Source organism: Terrapene carolina, unplaced genomic scaffold (assembly GCF_002925995.2).
Source record: "Terrapene carolina triunguis isolate 2854851 unplaced genomic scaffold, T_m_triunguis-2.0 Scaffold66, whole genome shotgun sequence".
Lineage (NCBI taxonomy): Eukaryota > Metazoa > Chordata > Testudines > Emydidae > Terrapene > Terrapene triunguis.
In genome coordinates this window covers 55,576,590-55,599,475 of record NW_020664417.1, presented here as the reverse complement: position 1 = coordinate 55,599,475, position 22,886 = coordinate 55,576,590, and the positions used below count along the sequence as shown (strand labels likewise).

Here is a 22,886-nt window from a genome sequence, read left to right as displayed (position 1 = left end):
GTAAATGATGTAAGCTTGTCAGTAAATATTATGAGGGAAAAAAAGAAACAGTTTTCACTAATCTAATTTATTTTGAAAATTTTAATTAGAACATGCAGTACAACTGAATCACTAAAATTAAAAATCTAGAGAGAATTCTATTTTGTTTTGAACAAAATGAAATCTGCAGTGAAACTATAGACAACGAAGCAGGAGAAGGTTAAAAGGCTTTTGTAAGAAAGGCGTTTGCTGCTATAATATAAATGTTGATACTTACAGCCCCAAATATCCAATAAGTCTAACAAAGCAAGCAGAGTAAACATATCTTATGCTGTTTCTGTTTAACATTTTTATCCACAGAACATTTAAGAAAGGGACATATTTTCTTGCCAAAAATAATTTAATGAATATTCCACTCCTTGGCTATCTGATCATCTGCAATGTAACAAAGCTCTAGCTTGTCTTGGGAGCAACCCAAAAGCTCTTGCTGCAGTATACCAATTTTTAAAATTATCTTAAGTAACATCTATTCCGCTCCTTAGGAAAGATAGAAAATGTGGCAAAAGACCACCTTGGCTTAACCATGAGAACTTGCATGATCTAGAAAATAAAAAGGAGTCTCATAAAAAATGGAAACTAGGACAGATTACAAAGGATGAATATAGGCAAACAACACAGGAATGCAGGGGCAAGATTAGAAAGGCAAAGGCACAAAATGCGCTCAAACTAGCTACGGGAATAAAGGGAAACAAGAAGACTTTTTATCAATATATTAGAAGGAAGAGGAAGACCAAAGACAGGGTAGGCCCACTGCTCAGTGAAGAGGGAGAAACAGTAACAGGAAACTTGGAAATGGCAGAGATGCTTAATGACTTCTTTGTTTCGGTCTTCACCGAGAAGTCTGAAGGAATGCCTAACCTAGTGAATGCTAATGGGAAGGGGGTAGGTTTAGCAGATAAAATAAAAAAAGAACAAGTTAAAAATCAGTTAGAAAAAGTTAGATGCCTGCAAGTCACCAGGGCCTGATGAAATGCATCCTAGAATACTCAAGGAGCAGTAGAGGAGGTATCTGAGCCTCTAGCTATTATCTTTGGAAAATCATGGGAGACGGGAGAGATTCCAGAAGACTGGAAAAGGGCAAATATAGTGCCCATCTATAAAAAGGGAAATAAAAACAACCCAGGAAACTACAGACCAGTTAGTTTAACTTCTGTGCCAGGGAAGATAATGGAGCAAGTAATTAAGGAAATCATCTGCAAACACTTGGAAGGTGGTAAGGTGATAGGGAACAGCCAGCATGGATTTGTAAAGAACAAATCGTGTCAAACCAATCTGACAGTTTTCTTTGATAGGATAACGAGTCTCGTGGATAAGGTATACCTAGACTTTAGTAAGGCATTTGATACAGTCTCGCATGATATTCTTATAGATAAACTAGGCAAATTCAATTTAGATGGGGCTACTATAAGGTGGGTGCATAACTGGCTGGATAACCATACTCAGAGAGTTGTTATTAATGGTTCTCAATCCTGCTGGAAAGGCATAACAAGTGGGGTTCCGCAGGGGTCTGTTTTGGGACCGGCTCTGTTCAATATCTTCATTAATGACTTGGATATTGGCATAGAAAGTACGCTTATTAAGTTTGCGGATGATACCAAACTGGAAGGGATTGCAACTGCTTTGGAGGACAGGGTCATAATTCAAAATGATCTGGACAAATTGGAGAAATGGTCTGAGGTAAACAGGATGAAGTTTAACAAAGACAAATGCAAAGTGCTCCACTTAGGAAGGAAAAATCAGTTTCACACATACAGAATGGGAAGAGACTGTCTAGGAAGGAGTACAGCAGAAAGCCATCTAGGGGTTATAGTGGACCACAAGCTAAATATGAGTCAACAGTGTGATGCTGTTGCAAAAAAAGCAAACATGATTCTGGGATGTATTAACAGGTGTGTTGTGAGCAAGACACCAGAAGTCATTCTTCCGCTCTACTCTGCGCTGGTTAGGCCTCAGCTGGAGTATTGTGTCCAGTTCTGGGCACTGCATTTCAAGAAAGATGTGGAGAAATTGGAGAGGGTCCAGAGAAGAGCAACAAGAATGATTAAAGGTCTTGAGAACATGACCTATGAAGGAAGGCTGAAAGAATTGGGTTTGTTTAGTTTGGAAAAGAGAAGACTGAGAGGGGACATGATAGCAGTTTTCAGGTATCTAAAAGGGTGTCATAAGGAGGAGGGAGAAAACTTGTTCTCCTTAGCCTCTAAGGATAGAACAAGAAGCAATGGGCTTAAACTGCAGCAAGGGAGATCTAGGTTGGACATTAGGAAAAAGTTCCTAACTGTCAGGGTGGTTAAACACTGGAACAAATTGCCTAGGGAGGTTGTGGAATCTCCATCTCTGTAGATGTTTAAGAGTAGGTTAGATAAATGTCTATCTGGGATGGTCTAGACAGTATTTGGTCCTGCCATGCGGGCAGGGGACTGGACTCTATGACCTCTCGAGGTCCCTTCCAGTCCTAGAATCTATGAATCTATGAATCTATATGTGGATGGAAATAGATTGGAACAGGTCCACTTTTACGGACAATTTAACAAGCTTTTGTTCAAAGAATGTCCTACAGATGGACTTTTCATCATGTATCAATGCTCTGATAATGCTGTTAATTATGAGACAGACTAATCAATGCTGATACTCAAAGTCACTAACAATTTTAAAAAACTTCTGTATTAGAATGAATTATATTTTTACCCAATTATTTTTCTTGATGCTTTATTACACAACAAGCTTACTATTTTATTTGCAATTAGAGACGTTTATAAAAAACTTTATAAAATTAACACGATTTCCCCCCTCCCACAGTACCAGCCTCCCTTTCAGAGAGGCACTTAAAGCACATTTTAAATAAAACTTGTCCATTTAACACAATAACATGCTCGCAAATTTGCATTCTTCTTGATGCTAACAATTTTAGTAGTAGATTGTAGCAGCTAAGCCATGCTTGGTAGACCAAATTCCCCCTTCTTATTTTCTCAGTCCTTGACCAGAGAAAATCTTTTGAAAAACAATATTGTTTAGACTATTCATCACAGCAATCATTTACAACATGACACTGAGAAATAAGTTGGTTTTGTAATATTTGCATATGTTCAGTTCAGTAGTGCAATACCCATAAAAGCTACAAGTAAAGCAAGCCTTTGTGAACAGGCTAGAGGCAGGCAGTTTCTCCCATAATCTACAAGCAAAGCTTGCAACATTTACCAGAAACCTATTAGTCAGAGGACTAACCCTAAACAGTTATCTTCATCACCTTTAGGGCTAGAACTAATTTTTTTTAATGTGAACACATTGCAAGAACAGGTGAATTCTAATTAGTACATGGCAAATCAAACTGGTGCCAACTGGCATCAGCCTTTAATTTTTCCAAGGCATATTACAGTAACCCAATATAAAAACCTGCAATGCTCAGCTGCTCCTGTTCCTCTCTCATTGTGGTTTATTCATCGTCAAACTTTCAGTCTGTGCTTTCTTGCTCTCCCTGAACTTCTAAAGTTACCTTCTGTGCTTCTGTGGTCCCCAAACTTTCCCCCTCCCACTATGCTGATGGTTTTGAGCCAACTGAGGATTCTTAAAAAAAAATAAAAAAAATAAATTAATGGAGATATCCTATCTCCTAGAACTGGAAGGGACCTTGAAAGGTCATCGAGTCCAGCCCCCTGCCTTCACTAGCAGGACCAAGTACTGATTTTTGCCCCAGATCCCTAAGTGGCCCCCTCAAGGATTGAACTCACAACCCTGGGTTTAGTAGGCCAATGCTCAAACCACTGAGCTATCCCTCCCCCATAATGTCTATCTTGTGTGACGCTGCTCCTCTAAGGGCAGCTTTTTATGTGCTATGCATTGGTTCAGAAGCTGGGCCCAGGACTGACCCAACAGTTCCATTTCCTGAACGGAGAAAAACAATAGTTACTTACCTCACAGTAAGAGTGGTTCTTCAAGATGTATTGCACTTACAGGTGTCTATGTACCCCAGCACAGGAGTTTGGAACATTTTCACTAGTGGTGTTCAGCAGGGGTCACACATGTGGCCTATATGCCCACATACCCCCTGTTCCCAAGGGCTTAAGGGCATAGCAACCACACTGCAACTTTGTTGCTCAGGATCCACACTCTAAGTTGCAGAGGGGTCTAAGGGACAGAGGGTGGTTGTGGGATCCACATGTGCAGAACATCTCAAAGGACCACAGTTTCTGTAAATTAAGTAACTGTTCTTTCTTCTCTGTGTTAGTGCACTTGTGGAGCCCATTTATGGTAATTAGCCAGAAGTCATCATTAAAGGAGGTGAGGGGCATGAGTTACTTGAAAAGAAATTGCAAAACTGTCCTTCAAAAATGGACATCAGATCTTGAAGCAACCACTAATGAATAATGTTTCATAAACATATGCATTAAAGGCCAGGTAGCTGCTCTGCAGATTTTGGACACTGGTATTTGACTTAGGCATGCTGTCCACATGGCTTGTGCTCTGGTAGAGTGAGTCCAAATGTTTGAAGGGAGATTCTTTTTATTAATGCTGTCAGCAGTCATAATACCATCCAATACTCATTTTGAGAGTCTTTGTGACAAAATAACCATCCCTTTAGATTTATTACGATAAGCAATGAAAAGTCTTGGAGTGCTACAAACAGATTTTAGTTCTCTCTAGATAATATAATAACGATCTTCTGTCATCTATAGTCAGGGCCGGTGCAACCACTTAGGCAAACTAGGCGGCCGCCTAGGGTGCCTAGTGGTTGAGGGCGCCTAAAAGCCCGCCCAGGCGAGGAGGTGGAGTGGAGGTGAGCTGTGGCGGGGCGCCCGCAGTAAAGGTGGGCGCACAGGGGAACCGCTCCCCGCCCCAGATCACCTGCACTCTGCCTCCTCTGCTGAGCACACAGCCCCCGCTCTAAGTCTCCTCCAATCGGCGCCGCAAGCCTGGGAGGGGAGGAGAATTAGAGCAGCACCGGCGTGCTCAGCAGAGGAGGCGGAGCGGAGGTGAGCTGAGGCGGGCTCCCTGAGCGGCGTTAGCTGGCGCGGAGGGGGATGGTGTTAGCTGCCGCGGGGGGGGGGGGGGGGGGGGGGGGGACACTTCCCGGGCCGGGTTAGCTGCCATGGAGGTGAGGCTTGCAAGGGGGGGGTAGCTGCTGCGAGGGGGGGCTCCCCGGGTGGGGAGAGTGGGTTAGTTGCCGTGGCGGGTGGGGACTCCTTTGGGGGGGAGGGGTGGGCGGGCGTGGTTAGCTGCCGGGGGGGGCGGTGTTAGCTGCCACGGGGGGAGGGGAGCGCAAGGTGGAAGTTTCGCCCAGGGCACGAAACTTCCTTGCACCGGCCCTGTCTACAGTATGTAATTTAGGTTTAGCCAATGTGAATGAGGTTTCAGAAAAGACTGTTAAGTGAATAAACTGATTGACATGAAAGTCTGACCATACTTTTGGATGTGGTCTCATAGTTACCCTCTCCATATGAAAAACTGTGTAGGGAGAATTTATCATTAAAGCTTGCAATTCATTTATTTTATAAGTTAATATAAATGCCACCAAAATTGACAATAAATGAATTGGACAATTTGATAGAGGTTCAAAAGGAGGGTCCATAAGTGAAGAAAGCACTAGATTTAAATCCCATGTTGGAGTGATCTTTCTCACAAGAGTAAAACACGAACACCTCTCATAAATCTATTCACTGATTGATGAGAGAAAACTGAACCTCCTTCTACTGGAGGATGGAATGTGGAAATAACTGCCAATGAACTTCAATTGAAACAGTAAACACTTCTGGGTGCTTTAAAAACAAGTAATCTAAAATAATTGGAATAGAACACTGACATGGAACATAACCCTTAGGTATTGCCAATAATGAAAATCATTTCCATTTTGCAGTATACGTAATCTTAGTAGATAATTTCCTGCCCTGAAGAACATTTTGTACATCCAAAGAACACTGTCTACTGAGGACATCCTGATATCATCCAAACTGTGAGACATAATGAGGCTGGGTTTGGGTGAAGGACTAGACTGTGATTCTGTAATACCATGTCCTTCTGAATTGGGAGTGTGATAAATTAGTGATTTGACAATAGCAGTATGTCCAAGAATCAAGACTGATGAGGCCAAGCAAGAGCCACCAATATAATCTGAGTTTTTTCTCACCTTACATTCTGTAACACCTTGGAATTAGAAGAAATGGAGGGAAAGCATACATTGAGAACTGTGTGACCAACAAATCAAGAAGGTGTCTGCCAGAAACCCGGGATACTGTCCTGCTTGAGAACAAAATATTGGACATTTACTCTTTACAGTCTAGTAAATCATTTTTTAATGCCCATTCATGGGATGAAGTCGTTTTCCTGCTTAGTGAGTTTGCCAGCCCATTACTCTCTCCCAGGAGATGAAGAGCAGTCAGACTGATACAATTCTGAATACACCATTCCCAAAGTCTTATGGCTTCTTGAGAACAAAGAAGGTCTGACCTTGCACCTCCATGACTGTTTACAATAGGCTGCTGTGAAATTGTCCATGAGAACTTAGATTAAAGAGTTCTCCATCGCAGGTAGAAACATTTTGCAAGTTAGTCTCACTGCGCTGAATTCTAGGATGTTTACATGCATTGTGGATTGTAAATGAGACCAAAAGCCAAGAGTCAAATGCGATCTATATGTGCTCCCCAACCCATCTGGGATACATCTGTTAGAGCTTTGGATGCTATGGGAGAAACAAACTGAACTTCCATATATACTTTTCTTTTATCCTCCATCAGTCCACAGAAACTAGAATCTGGTCCAGAATCACCACCTTAAATGACATGTCATGAAGCTTTGGGTTGTAAACTGACTTGGATCCAGGTCTGAAATAGTCTCAGACATAATCTGGCAAATAAAGTTACAAATGTAAATGAAGATTCAGACACATGCTGACTGTTTGAGGGTAAACACAAAATTGGAGGATCAGATTCTTTATTATCTGAAATTTGTCTGGTGGGAAGAATGCTCTTGCTGCCACCAAATCTAGGAGAGCTCCAACAAACTCTATAGATTGAGATGGACTCAGACTCAACTTTTTAAAGTTAATCCTCAAGCCCAGTGATGAAAACAAATGAATCACTCTTCTTGCTGCTGCTGTCACCTGCACTTGTGATTTCCCCCAAACAAGCCAATTGTCCAGATAGGGATAAACATGCAACCCTTATCTGCATGGATGAGCTTCTACTACGGATAGAACTATGTGAACACTCTTGTGGCTAATGAAATTCCAAAAGGAAGTACTTTGAATTGATAATGATTCCACAGAGCTATAAAGCATAGGTACTCTGTGTGGGAGGTGTATTGATACATGAAAATAAGCACCCTGTAAATCAAGAATATTGAACCAATCCTTGGGATCTAGAATAGGAATAATTGAAGTGAAAACTACCATATGAAATTTGGCACACCAAATGCATTTGCTAAGATTACTGAGATGTAGAATTGGACACAAACCTCCTTTCTTTTTTTGGTATGAAGAAATAAAGAGAATTGAAACCCTTTCCAAAATACTTTTGAGGCACCAGTTCTAATGCTCCTAGATAGATGATCTAATCTACCTCATGATGCATGGCACTCTTATGAGAATGGTCCCTGAAAGGGGTGTGCGTGGGAGGCAGAGATTGAAACTGAATGGCATTGATGACTTGAAGGACCCATCGATCTGGAGTGATGGTCATCCAAGACTCCTGAAAATAAGATAGGCAGGAATCTAGAGGTGGGCAAAAGGGTATATAGATCCTTGTAGATTAGTCTAAGAACCTCAGCTGTCACATCAAATTTGATGTCTCTGTGTTGACCCAAGTGTGCAAGATATAGACGAGGATAGTGGAACTGACTTCTGATATCTAGATGTCTTTCTGGATTGCTCAGAAGGTCTCTGGTGGTAAGACTATAAATAAGAAGATTAAGTGTTCCTATATCTAGAGTATGAAAGTACAGGTTTCTTCCTAAACATAGGAGTATATATGACCAGTGATCTGAGAGTGAATCTTGAATCAGTGGAGAAACTCATCAGTCTTAATACAAAATAGCTTCTGACCATCAAGTGGTAAATCTTCAATGATTGTGTGCACTTCTCTCAATAACCTGATACAGATAACCATGATGAGAATCTCATCACAATATCTATAGCTACTGAATGAACACCAGCATCAGCAGCATCTAATATAGTCTGAAGTGATGATTTAGCAATCAGTTGGTCTTCTTCAGAGATTGATTTAAACTTGTCTCTAAATTCTGAAGGTAACATGTCCTTAAAAACTGACAGTCTTTTGGATTGGCAATAACAATATTTAGATAGCATAGCCTGTTAATTTGCTATCTTGATCTGTAAACAGGATCAAGTCTCTTAGGCTCTTTCTCCTTGGGAGTGGATTTCCCTGACTGTTCTGATTTCTCCTTGGCAGTAGCAACAACCGGTGAAGATGGAGCCAGATGAGTATAAAAATACTCAAAATCTTTGGACAGTACTTAATATTTACGATCAGCACACTTTGATGTAGCTGCAATCGAGGTGGGTAGTCCAAAGATCCTTTGCTGGATCTAAAATCCCTTCATTAATAGGTAGTGTCACTCTGCTTTGGGATGTTAGTTGTAAAATATCAAACTGCTTATATGCTTTTTCCTGAACTGTCTCCAATGGAACTTCCAGTGTTTTTGCCATACATTCTAATATTTCTTAAAAGGTTTTAAATTAATCAACAGGTACAACATGTGAAATGCCTTCACCAGGCAAGGAAGAACAATGTAGATGATCAGAAGGATCTTCCTGATGAACAGGTATTTCCTCATCATTCGTATCTTGTTGTTCCTCTGTCTCTTGAACTTAATGAGCACAGTGATAAGATTCACAAGAATTTGCAACAGATGACTTACAGGTAGACCACATGTATTGTGGGGAAATTTGTCCTTGAAAATGTGGATATAGGATGGCTGATATGACCATGGTTGCTGATCAGATGGGAAAGAAACATTTGACCAATTTTGGGGAAGCCAAGAAGTATACTGAGGATTTAAATCCTTAGGTTAGCAGGAGGTTTTTTCCTATATTCCTCCCTGATGTTATTTTCCTTTTATCAATATACTTTCCTCTTTGGAAGGGTTCTCTTGTCAGAGTCTGAGAAGGAATTAGAGTCTTTGGATGCAGAAACCTCTAATATTGGAGTCATATAATAGGTGACTACAGGATCTGAATGGAGTTCACATCCTTAATCATACTGCCATGTTTTCTCAGATACATTTTCATCCTAGAAAGAAACAAGGGTTCCTGTGAAGGGGATCTGGCTAGTACCGAAATTGGGGAAAACTCCCAGGATTGGTGACTCAGGTGTTAGAGTTACCCTGAGATTTGGTGAGGAAACAAAAGAACCTCTCAGAGATGAGAAATTGTTTGGAAGAGAAACCTGTGCTGAGGATGCTGTTGCTGTCTCCCTCTGCATTGAAGAATCTTCAGAGCCTTGGACCAGTGCCAGTAGCAAGCAGGATTTAATAATGATGGTTGTGACAGTGTGTACCTATCGCGCCCTGGTTCAACAGGGGTTAACCACACTGTAGGCCGAGGAAGCCACGCCCCTTCACTCCTGCTGGGTATGCTCCAGCTGGAACCAGAGTATAAAAAGGAGTAGCTAAGTTCAGTCTGGGCTGGCCACAGACAAGAGTAGATGTGTGTTACAGGCTCCTGCAGGGAGACTGCCAGAGCTCCAGGACCCAGAAGCCAGCTGGGCTGAGGCTCCAATCGACCCACAGCCGACTGCCGCCAATGAGGAGAGACAGCAGAGTTCACAAGATTACCAGCCTTGAATGGAAGGGTAGGAAGTGGCGCAGGGATATGGACTGAGCTACCGGGTGAGCTAGACTGATTGTGGAAACTCCGGTTCCCTAAGGCCACACAGCAGGACTGCCCCATTGACCTTAGCCATTGGGCCACGCTGCCATGTACCGAAGGGTGACTGCACTGACTCTGGCCACTGGGCTGCGCTGCCCTGGGGCCAAGGCAGCTGTGGTGACACAGGAGGCTAGGCCACTTGGACTACTAAATTTTTTCCCCCAAGACCTGATGCCCCACATTGGGGTATACTTGTGACCATGGTACCAACAAAGGTGGTGCGAAGTAGACAATGCCGAGTGTTGCGGTGTTGTGACGGACAGTGCTGGTAAATCTGGTGCCTTGGTGGGCTGTAATAAACACATCTTTGCATTCCTGTGCCCTTGAGCCCTTGTTATCAAAGAAGATCTCTGTGCTGGCTCTTTATTATGATGCAGCACTGAGGGTTCTGGTCCCACTTTTTCCCATCCCAGCAGCAAATGACTCCTTTGAGGAGCCAATCCTCTTACTTCGTCGACTTGGCATTTAAGATGCCAGTCCTTGGACAACAGGGATTCTTGACTACTCTGACGGATTTTTTTTTTTAGTCGCTTTCAGTTTCTTTACTGCTCCTGAGCTCAATGTCACATCTCTAGTGACAGGCACAGTGGAAGGATGAGTTGGGAACAAGAAGTCTCTGTGCTCAGTCTCTACTCCGAGGCGGATATAATGCTCTTGGATTTTTCCATAAGGAAAAAAAATAAAGAAAAGAGAAGCCTTTCCCCCCCACAGATCTAGGCTCTGACATAACTAACCCTGCCCCAATCTGCTCTCTCTCTCTTCTGCCAATGGCTAAATGAAACAGTAACAACTACAACTAACTATAAACAAATTAATTACAAACTTCTACTCTACTAAGTAACAAAAACTACAAAAAGGACACAATTTTGTTCTGACTCACTGTCTAAAGTGGTTAGAAAGAACTGAGTGGAATTTGGGCATACAGGGTGCATACACAATCCTTGCCAGACACTACTAGTGAAAATGCTCCAAACTCTTGTTCTGGGGTACACAGACACCCATAAGTGGGATCCAAGTTGGGAGTAACTCGAAGAATGAATCAAACATCTATTTGATGTGCTTATTTTAAAAGTTTGTACTGTTAGAAGATTTCTGATCATAAGTATGAGAAATTCAACCAGAAAAAGGGCTGCTTTACTTGACTAATGTGGAAGCCAGAATATAAAAGTGGTACATTATTTCTGCAGTTAAAACAAAATGTACTCTTACCTAGATAACCCAGAGAAGTCAGCTTCTTCTTCTTCACATCTCTCATCTAGCTCTTTCAAAGCAAGAGTGACATCTTCTTCACATATAGATTCAGAACAGCTCTCAGGAGCTGTCAGTTTTGGCATTTCAGGAATTTCCAACTCTAGAGGTTCCTGACAGATCGGAGATTCTTGTTCTTGTAATACATATGATCCAGTGTCTTCACTAGCAATGCTAACCCGTTCATCCTTGACAGCTGAACTGCCATCCTGCAAAGCAAGGATATTTTTCATTGCTCTTACAGAAGGGATAGATGTATATCAACTTCTCTTAAGCTACAGGAGTCAGTACTTAAAAACAAAAGTATGTTTACATCACCCAATTTTATTTTAAGTATTCAGATATTTGGATTCTTCATATACTGAATTATACACCTTCAGTTATGCTTCAGTCATAAAGAATCTTTCTTTTTAATGTTTTTCAACTTCTGGTTAGAATACTCCAATTTTTCTTTCTAAAATGCAATGTGTCATGTATAGCAAATGTAATTTTTCCACTAATGTCAACTAATGATATTACAAGAAAGCCCTCTCATGAAAATGTGTGCAAATACTTTAAATATTTTTCTAGACAAAACTAATATGATCAAAACCTTCAAAGCTTAACTTTTGAGTGAACAAATCAAAAATCACTGGCTCATGATTGCCTATAGCATCAAACTCCTACTTCCGGAACTACTATGAAAAAAACTCTTCCCTTTCCATTCTCCCGCCTCAAACAGTTCCCCATCATAAATAACTGGCAGAATGGAAGAACCCACCCTGGGAAACAGATTTTGCATAATTTGTCTTAATAACCTGGAGTTATTGCTAGAACTCTCATTTTTAACCCTGACCAATTAAAACTATATACTACATCGACTATCATGAGTAAATCATTCTGATATACGTTAGAATGTCCTGTACTTTTTTCCATTGTAAAACACTACAACATTAACATCACTATATTAAACAGATGATGGGTTTTGGACTTAGCTAATTTATGAATGAGCCCAAACACCTGAAATATTCATTAGATTTTATTTCCACAATAAAAATCAACTTCCTTATAATCGTTCTCAGGAGGCAATTTCCTATATAGATTAGCACTCTCATGGCGATGTCCCCTACACTGGGACACACAGGATTGCTCTCAAGCTATTTCAGAGAATTTCTACTGTGTACACACACTCTCTCTCTCTCTCTCTCCATGTTATGGCTTCCATCAATCCCAAATTTCTTTTCACTATAAACTAACTGAACACATATTAAAGACTGGACAATCCATAGCAGTACATCATCATTTACTCTCACATTTGTCCTGAAGCTATTAGACCATGACAGTGATATGTCAGGCTGTGATAGTACTCTGTTTCTTATGACAACTGGCTAATGACATCACCCCCGAAGTACCTCTTTTAGACATCTGGGGTTCTGTCACATAAAATAGCTATTTTGTCCCACCAAATAGCTAATGTCCATGGGCATGCCAGACATCTTTAAGACAGCTGTAGAAAAAACAACGTAGGTCTAAACAGTGGCCCATTTCTAGTACAGATTTTTTCAAATCAAGGTCAACGGGTGAGTCCAGATCCACAAAGAACATAATGGAGAGAGATCATTAATAAGATAAATATTCTCTAGATATTCTTCCAGATAAAAAAAGGAACTGTCAAATGTGTGCTATTGTTCTTCTGAATATTGCTGTCTGTGTTAATATGTGCTAAATGTGTCTTCTCCACATGGTCAATTGAAATTTTCTAGACTCCTTAATAGAGAAATGCTTTCAGTTAAGCTGTATATAGTAGAAGGGCATACGGAACACCTGGGAAATGGCATAATTTATCAGAAATCTTAATGAATCTGCAATGCCAGTGGTGATGCAGACTGATGTTGTGTCCTTCCCTAAGAACTTGCTTGATTGTTAGGTATTCGTTTTTGTAAGGAAGATACCATTAGGAATGAAAATTCCCTGTCCTCACTACAAGACTGACATACTGTTATTGGGAAATAACCTAATGTGCATGAGTGAAACAATAAGGTTCAGAACACACAGCTATTCTCTCTGATCAGGAAAGAGAAAGAAAAACGGAATGCCGTGAAATCTTGCAATTTTTATTGTATTGTATTTAACATTAACTTTTTTTTCAATTGTTTTAGTTTTAAATCTGTGCCAGAATCTTCAGAGAATTCAGTTGTTTCTGAATTTTCCATTACTAAAAATATTCATAATTTGCCTGGAAACTTTGTTAGAAATCTTTTTCTCTGCTAATTTTAACCTGTGTATATTCATTAGGTCTCAAAAAGAGAAAAAAATTCTATCGAGAGGCTCCTCTTAGTCTAATGATGATCAAAGGGATGGAATTCAAGTCATATGAGCAAAGGTGAAAGGAACTGGGTATGTTTAGTTTGGAAAAGAGGAGATGGGGGTGGGGGGAAGATACAAATACTTGAAAGGCTGACATAAAAAAATGGAGAAAAGATGTTCTCTTTTGCCTCAGAGGGCAGAACAAGAGGCAGTGGGTTCAAACTACAGCATATCCAATTTAGATTAAATCTCAGGAGACTGGAAGATTTTTGGTAGCAGTGTCTGTTGGTCCACAAATGTGCCCTTCTTCTCCTCACTCTCCAAACAGAGTACAAGAGGTGGTGTGGACCAACCATTTCTCCAGTTCCTTCTCTACTGCAAATTGTAAGAGAAAGATCTGAAGCAGAGGGGAAGTAAGGTGGGTAGTAAAATACAACAGGGACCACACATCTTGAAGAATGCCAGCTACTATACAAGGTAAGTAACTTCTTTGCGTTCTGATCCCTATGTATTTTTCACACAGGTGACTGACAAGCAGTAGTCATTGAAGAGGAGGGTGGCAAGGACCTCTGCCATATCAATGACAGTTGTACTGTTGTATTGATAGATGCATCAGCTGCTAAAGCCTGCACTAGGACAGAGTCTCATGAAGGTAGAGATCAAACCCCACACATTGCTGCATTACATATTTTGATGACAGGAATGCCACAAAGAGGGTAAGTCTACACTGCAATTAAAAACCCGCGGCTGGTCCGTGCCAGCTGACTCGGGCTCACAAGGCTTGTGGCTGTTTAACTGCAGTGTAGACTTTTGAGCTCGAGCTGGAGCCCAAGCTTTAGGACTCTGGGAGGTGGGAGGGTCCCAGAGCTCAGGATGCAGCCTGAGCCCAGAAGTCTACACTGCAATTAAACAGCCCCTTAGCCTGAGCCTGTGTCCACTGGCACAGGCCATCAGTGGGTTTTTAATTACAATGTAGACATACCTAAAGAGGCTACAGAAGTGGCCTGAGCTCCTGTGGAGTGAGCGCTCGCTCCCTGTAAGAGAAGAGCATTCGACAACCCATAACACAGGACAATGCATCCCAAAATCGATGTGGAAAGTCTTTGGGAAGAGATTGCTTCCCATCTCTGTTCTGGGAATGATATAAATAATCTAGGCAGTTTCCTAAAGGATTTGGTTCTTTGGAGGGAGAACACCATGGCCCAAGGAATGAAGTCTACTGTCTTCACTGGCATGTGGCTTTGGGAAAAAGGTAGGTGGAGTGTCTGATGGAAACCCAAGACCACCTTGGTGGTAAATTAAGGATGTAGTCTAAGAGAAATGTTATCTTTATGGAAGATTATATATGGTGGGTCTACCATAAAGGCCCTCAGTTCACCTACTCTTCTGGCTGAGGTGACGGCTGCCTAAAAGGCCACCTTCATATCAAGTAGACTAAAGAGCATGAATCATGGGTTTGAATGGAGCACTTGTTAACAACGAGAGGACCAAACTGAGGTCCCATGTTGGGATAGGTTTGATCATGGGAGGAAAGGTTCTGACCAGATCCTTCAGAAAATATACTGTCACAGAATGGGTGAAGATTGAGTGGTTATCAATCAGAGGATGACAGGGCTGATAGCTGCTAAGTGGACACTTAGGGAGCTAAGGGAAAGACTTGTTGTCTTTAAGGATAGGAGATATTTAAATATCGGAGGGACATTGGATTCCTCTGAAGTTATCTAGTGACACTGTAACCAGACCGGGAACCTTTTCCGCTTAGCTACATAGCATTTCCTCATGGAGTCTTTCCTAATATTGTTAAAGATTGTCCGGCCTGTCTGTGAACATGATCTCTAAGTCTGACACGCTTCCAAATATTAAACTGTCAGGTGGAGGGAGCTGGACTGGGATGTCTGACCCTACCCTTGTCTTCTGTCAAAAGGTCTGGGAAGGTCTGGATTGTGATATATGGGCGTACTGACATCTGAAGAAGTCTGGGATATTAGAATTGTCTTGGCCCTCTGGGAGCACGCAGAATGATCATTGCCCCATTTTGTGCAATCTTCCTCAGAATATGAAGTAAGAGGAGGATGGGTGGGAAGGAGTACCTTAGTTGTCCTGACCAAGTAACTAGAAATGCATCACTGCGCTTAATCGCAATTAATTTTTTTAATCGTTTGACAGCCCTAGTCAAAATCACTTTGGAGAAGAATAGTAACAGAGGCTCCTCTGCGATAGTGCTTCTGGTTTGCCCAGACCCCCATAATCTGATTTGGATATAGACAGAGACCTCTTTAATATTTTTAATGAAATAATTACTACTGGGCATTGTGTGATTATGGGAGACTAATTTCCCAGCTACAGATTGGAGGGCAAGTGCTACTAATAATGGTAACGCCCAGATATTCTTGGATGCAGTAGCCAACAAATTTCTTCACCAAACAGTCACCGAACCAAGAGGAGGGGATGCCATTTTAGATTTAGTATTGGTAAGTAGCGATGACCTCATAGAAGAACTGGTTGTAGAGGACAACCTTGGTTCAAGTGATCATGAGTTAATTCAGTTTAAATTGGAAGGATAAACAAAAATAGGTCTGCAGCTAGAGTCCTTGATTTCAAAAGGGCCAAAACTTAAAAAAATAAATTAAAGGAATTAGTTAGGGAAGTGGACTGGACTGAAGAAAACTCTGAAGGTGAGGCTTGAAAGTAAAAGTCAAAGTTGAAGAAACTATCTGAAGCCTACATCCCAAGCAAGGGAGAAAAAATCATAGGGGAGGGTTGCAGACCAAACTGGATGAACAAGCATCTCAAACAGGTTATTAAGAGAAAGCCTATTAGGAATGGAAGAAGGGATGGATCAGCAAGGAAAACTACCTCTTTGAGGTCAAAAAAATGTAGAGAAAAAGTAAGAACTGCCAAAAGCCAGGCAGAGTTGGACCTTCCAAAGGAAAGTAAAACCTATTCTAAAAGATTCTTTAGCCATATAAATAAAAATAAAACCAGGAAAGAAGAAGAGGGACCGCTAAACACTGAGGAGGGGTGGAGATTAAAGACAGTCTAGGTATGGTCCAACACCTAAATGTATACATTGCCATAAAGGAACACAGGCCTATTCGTTTGACCTCAATTATATGCAAGATTTTAGAACAAATTTTGAAAGACAGTAGTTAAGGACATAGAGGTAAATGGTAATTGGGATAAAATACAACATTGTTTTATAAAAAGTAGATCAGACCAACTTGATCTCTTTGAGAAGATAACTGATTTTCTAGACAAAGGAAATGTAGGTCTAGTCTACCTGGATTTCAGTAAAGATCCACATGGGAAATTATTAAATTGGTGAAGATGGATAACAAACTCATTAAAGGGGAGACTGCAACAGGTTATGCAAAAAGGTGAACTGTCAGGTGGAGGGAGGTTACTAGTGGAGTTTCTCAAGAATTGGTGTTGGGCCCAATTTTATTTAACATTTTCATTAGTGCCCTGGGCATAAAAAATGGGAGTGTGCTAACAAAATTTGCAGATGACACATAGTTGGGAGGTATTGCCAATATGCAGGAGGACTGGAATGTTATACAAGAAGATTTGGATGACCTTGAAAGCCAGTATATCAGAAATAGGATGAAATTTAATAGTGCAAAGTGCAGGGTCATGCACTTAGGGACTTACAACAAGAATTTTTGCTATAAGCTGGGGACGTATCAGTTGGAAGTGACAGAGGAGGAGAAAGACCTGGGTATACTGGTCGATCACAGGATGACTATGAAATGCCAATGTCATGCAGCCATGAAAAAAACTAATGCAATCCTAGGATGCATATCAGGCGAGGTATTGCCAGTAGAGATAGGGAAATGTTACCATCATTATACAATGATTTCATTTGGAATACTGTGTGCAATTCTGGTTTCCCATGTTTAAGAAAGATGAATTCAAACTGGAACAGGTGCAGAGAAGGGCTACTAGGATGATCAGAGGAATGGAGAACCTAAATTAGAAGAGGAGATTTAAGGATCTTATCTTGCTTAGCCTAACAAAATGAAGGCTCAGGGGAGAGATGATTGCTCTCTATAAATACATCAGCAGGATGAACACTAGGAAGGGAGAAGAGTTATCTAGTTTAAGGGCCAATCCTGGCACAAGAACAAATGGATATAAACTGGCCATCAATAAGTTTAGGCGTGAAATTAAATGAAGGTTTCTAACCATCAGAGGAGTGAAGTTCTGGAACAGCTTTCCAAGGGGGAGTAGTAGGGCAAAAAACCCTAATTTGTTTCAAGAATGAGCTTGATAAGTTTATGGAGGGGGTGGTATGTTGAGATTGTCACAACGGCACATGGTCCATCTACGACTAGAAACAAATATTTCTAACGGCTGGCGATGGAACACTAGATGGAGAGGGCTCGGAGTTATTATCAAGAATTCTTTCCCAGGTGTCTAAAATGATGGATTGAGCCCACACGCTCAGGGTCTAAGGACTGCCATATTTGGGGTTGGGAAGGAATTTTCCTGGTTTTTTTTTGCCTTCTCCTGCACCACAGGGCACAGTTCACTTGCTGGTTTGAACTGGAGTAAATGTTGGATTTTCTGTAATTTGAAGACTTTAAATCAAGATTTGAGGCAGAGGTTATGGGCCTATTACAGGAGTGGGTGGGTGACATTCTGTGGCCTGCAATGTGCAGGTGGTCAGATTAAATGATCATGATGGTTCCTTCTGGCCTTAAAGTCTATGAGTCTTTGTGAATCCCGGACTCCTGGGGAGTCCACGTGTCCTGCACTGTATGTTAATCCAGGCAGGCGCCCCATCTTAACAAGGAGGCATCCGTGATCATTGGTGGAGGAGTAAAGGGGACTCCCCCACACACACTTCATCCCTGTCCTCCCACCAAGCTAGAGAAGCCCACACTCTGTGTGGGAGTGAGACAAGCTTATCCATACCTTGTCCGCCTGCCATATATACCAATTGAAGCCAAGCCTGTCAGGCAATGGAGACAAGTCTCAAGAAGGGGATCACATATGTACATGACGCCATGTGACCTAGAAGGATGAGACATGAATGGACTGATGTCTGTGGGCTCAGCCGGAGCTGACTGACAAGTTCCTTTATGGACTAGAATCTGTCCTTTGGCAGGTACACTTTGGTCCTGACAGAGTCCAGAGTCACTCTGATAAATTCTATAGTCCGTGCTGGAACTAAAATGGAGACTTTTCTATGTTTACGCAGAGTCCCAGTGATAGAAGACTGAGCAGGAAAGTGGTTGCTGCCAATACTTCCTGCTGAGATTTCCCCCATAGGTAGTGAGATGTTGAGGTAGAGGAAAACTGATATCTGAAGTGGGCTGCCACTACTGGGTGTATTTTTGTGAATACCCTTGGTGCTGTAGCAAGACCAAATGGGAGCACCTTCTATTGGTAATGGTTCAGGCCCTCCGCAAACCTTAGAAACTTTATGTGTGGGGTGGACGTCTATATGGAAGTAGGCATATTGAGAGCTGCAAACCAGCTGCCTTTATTCACTGGGGACAGGTTGACCATCCTGAATTTCGATTTGTGGATGAAGACATTGAGTTTTGAGAGTGCCAAGATGGGTCTCAATCCTCCCTTTTTCTTGGGAATGAGGAAATACTTTGAGTAAAACCCTTTCCATAGATGTGGGGTGGGTATGCATTCCATAGCCCCCTGTCAAAGGAGAGTGCTCACCTCTTGAATGAGTATCCTCTCATGAGAATGGTCCCTGAAGAGAGATGGGTAAGGGGCTTTTGGAGCAGATAGGGGGAGAAATTCTATAGTATAGCTTGCATGGATGATGTTAAGCACCCATCTGTCTGTTATCTGCCAGGCTTGGTAGAAACTGGCTAGACGGCCACTAAATTGACTGCTGAGGTTCATAGTTGGTAAATGTGGCATCAGGGTATGTTTGCCACTCTTGAAAGTCCCATCAAAAGCATCTGTTAGTGGGAGGTTGAGAAGGAAGAAGAGGGGAGAATGTTGTTCTTGCTCTGCGGAGTCCTCTGCTACTTCCATGGAGATTCACAGTCCCTCCGGTGATCGAGGGCTAAGATGTCAGTCATGTCATGTACAGCTGTGGCCTGTGATATTTCCTCCTTGGTACCAGAGTGTAGATCCTCAGTGAGCAGAGGGTTGCCCTTGAATCTTTTAACGAGCATAACAAATATTATGTTTTCTAACTAAACAGATTGTTCCTTTCAAAAGGCAAATCCTCCACTGTAGATTGGACTTCTTTGGGAAATCCAGAGGAGCAAAGCCACCATGCTCGATGCATGACAACAGCTGTCGCTATAGACAGTGAGGCCATGTCTGATGCATTGACTGCGGCTTGGAGGGATTACCTGGTGATCAATTTCCCTTCCTCAATGAAAACTTGAAACTGAGTCCTATCTTCCTGTGGAAGTTTGTCTGTGAATTCTGCAAACACAGAACAATTAATAAAGTTGTATTTGGAGATCAATGCATGGCAGTTGGCTATATGGAATTGCAGGCTGGTTGAAATGAAGACATTCCTGTCCAGTAAGTCTAAACGTTTAGCATCCTTGTCAGATGGAGTGGATTGGGTTTGATGTTGTTTGTTCTTTTCCGAGGCAGCCTGGATGACTGATGAGTTCGGGACAGGGTGTGTAAATAAAGATTCTGTTTCCTTGGATGGTACATAGTATTTCTTCTCTGTCCTCTTTAGAGTGGGAACACACAATGCTGGTTTATTCCAGACAACCATGGCAGGCTCCAGGATAGCCTCATTAATGGGAAGCACCACCTTGCTAGGCCTCATAGCATGGTAGGCTGTCTAAAAGTTTGTGAAGTGTCTCCTATACCTCCTCTACTGAGACTTGGAGCGTGTCGGCAACCCTTCTTAACAGATACTAAAATTGCCTGTGATCACCAGATGGAGAAGATGAGGCCAGAACAATTGCCTCATTTGGGGAAGATGATGACATTCTTGTTGGAGCCAGTGGTTCCATCAGTTCCAGTTGCTCTTCCCTCCTCTATCAGTTTCTGAGGAAGTTCAGGTTCCTCTCTGTCAGGGGAGGGATGGCGTGATTCCTGATGGGAACATACAGATTCTGGGTAAAAACTCCCTCACATTGTCATCTGATTTGCCAGAGGAGGTGAAAGTAAGTTCCAGTGCAGATGGTACCAGGGATCTTGGGATCCGCCTGCTGGTAGAAGGCATGAGAGTGTGGATTTCTCTCTCATTCCAATTCTGGACTAATGGTGTCAAGATCTCTCTTGAAAGGACTGGGTTCAACAAGATCGGGGGGGAGGGTGGGGGGGAAGAAAGAGACTCCAGTTCTGGGTTGGCAACAATGTCCTCAGAGGCTGTGTACTTATCTGCTGACTGAGGAGATGTGGTGTCTGTCTGGACCAGTGGAGACAGTCTGGTGAGAAGTTTAACTGTCAGTGAAGGGAATGTTTGGTGTTTATCCATCAACAGTGTTTTTCTGAGGATGGCACCACTGCTGCTGTGGCAGGTGCTGGTCTAGAGGCGCTTTTATTCTTCGGAACTCAGGGGTCAGTACCATGTCCCTTGTGAGCGCCTGAACTTCCTGTAATGGGGATCACTCAACTTGCATAGTGCTGGGGAAGAAGTTTTCCTCTTAGAAGAGGATCTGCAAGGGGCTCTCTTTCCTTTTAAGAGTGTGCTTTTCACTCTCTTGCCATGCAAGGAAGAGGAGTACTGGTCTCTATTCTTTTCAGCCCATGAGTTCAAGGTCCCTGTGTTAGGAGGCATTCTTCTTGGCACCTCTGACCACTGTACAGGGGGATCTGCCCAGCCTGGGTCAGATTGGGGCCTCATGGACCAATCTGTTGACCAATGTATACTGGTGTTTGTGTGTGCACATGTGTATATATTTATAGTTAATAATATGTATTATTTGCAACATATATTTATATATTTAGGCTATATAACTGCTATAATACTTGTACTTAGTATGCATTAAGTATAAATATTATAGCAATTATATATCCTAAATTGGCCTAGTCCTTTGTTACAATCCTGTTCTCTTATGCTAAGTATCCCATAAACCAAAATTTACTTCAGCAAATGCAAGGAGTTAAGTAAATAGGGAAACTGTCAGGATTAGGACAGATGATTGTTTTACCATAACAGGGAGGGAGTTATCCTCACAGACCAGTATCTGGAATGTCTCAAAGAAAAGGGATAAAATATATGAGTGTTCTACCCTGGTACAAACACAGGATGTACCTTCATGCCCCTTAGTACCTGAAATACACGTGTTCAGGACAGTGATATGGGGTACATCATTGCACCAGAAAAACAAGGTAGAAATCTAGTTTCAGATGATGTACACAGTACCCTTTTTTTTGTAAACAGGTTGAGTAAAAAAGATGGTTTTGGGTGTGTAACTTTGGGAGCACACCTTCTATGTAAGGTGAATGCAACAATGCTTCCCAGAGATTGGTATTGTACTGAACCTTTTTCCTGTACTATATTATTATCGGCTTTTAGCAATAAATCTGATGGATATTGGTTATTTGGTCTCTTAAATATATTTCATAATAAAAAATGTGTGATCAAGCAACTATCTACACAGTTTTTTAACACAATCCATAAAAAACTTTCAAGGCTGATATTCATGTGCTTGGCAGGTTCAGCAGGGGAACGATTGGCAAATAGAGTAACTCCTCACTTAAAGTCATCCTGGTTAATGTTGTTACGTTGCTGATCAATTAGGGAACATGCTTGTTTAAAGTTGCACAATGCTCCCGTATAACACTGTTTGGCAGCCGCCTACTTTGTCCACTGCTTGCAGAAAGAGCAGCCCATTGGAGCTAGCAGGTGGGGGCTTGGAATCAGGGTGGACTGGCAGCCACCCCATCAGCTCCCCACTCCCCTAAGTTCCCTGTGCGGCAGGCACCCAGCAGGCTATCAGATGCTGGCAGTTCAGCTGTCCCTCCCCCCCACTGCCATGGAGCTGCTCCCGGGAGCCTCCTGCTTGCTGTGTGTGGGGAGGAGGGAGTGGGGGGCTAATGTCAGGGTGTCCCTCTCCCCCTGCTCCTGTCCCCCACTTACCCCATTCTCCATAGAGCGGGGGGAGGAGGGGGAAAGAGGGCGGCACGGGAGGCGGGGGGCTGTCTCAACTTGCTGATCTACTTAAAAAGGCAATGTTCTTAGAGTGGAGTCAGCATACTTAAAGGGGAAATGCACATCTCTCTCTCACACACACAGGGTGTGTGTCTCTGTCTGCCATGCTGTCTCCCCTCCCTCCATTTGTGCTGCCTTGTAGAGTGTGAGGCTACATTAACAACAATGGGTTAACCTTTGAGGGCTCAGCTGTTCTAGTTCATCATTTAGCAGCAAGGCATTCCCTGGGAAATATCCCACCCTCTTCTTACTTCACCACCTCAACCAAGCTTCACTAGGGTTACCATATGTGGAGTGTCCCAAAAGAGGACACTCCACGGGGCCCCGGCCCCGCCC

The 22,886-nt window shown here is 42.2% G+C and overlaps 1 protein-coding gene across 2 annotated transcripts in view; it reads right to left on the bottom strand.

Annotated features, from left to right (window-relative positions):
* Positions 1-22,886, bottom strand: part of FRYL (FRY like transcription coactivator) — a 345,908-nt gene that overhangs the window by 27,797 nt on the left and 295,225 nt on the right. For both annotated transcript variants that reach the window (XM_026647943.2, XM_026647941.2), the window contains one exon: positions 11,123-11,370. In XM_026647943.2, coding sequence (XP_026503728.1) covers positions 11,123-11,370 — 248 coding nt within the window. The remainder of the gene's footprint in view (positions 1-11,122; positions 11,371-22,886) is intronic.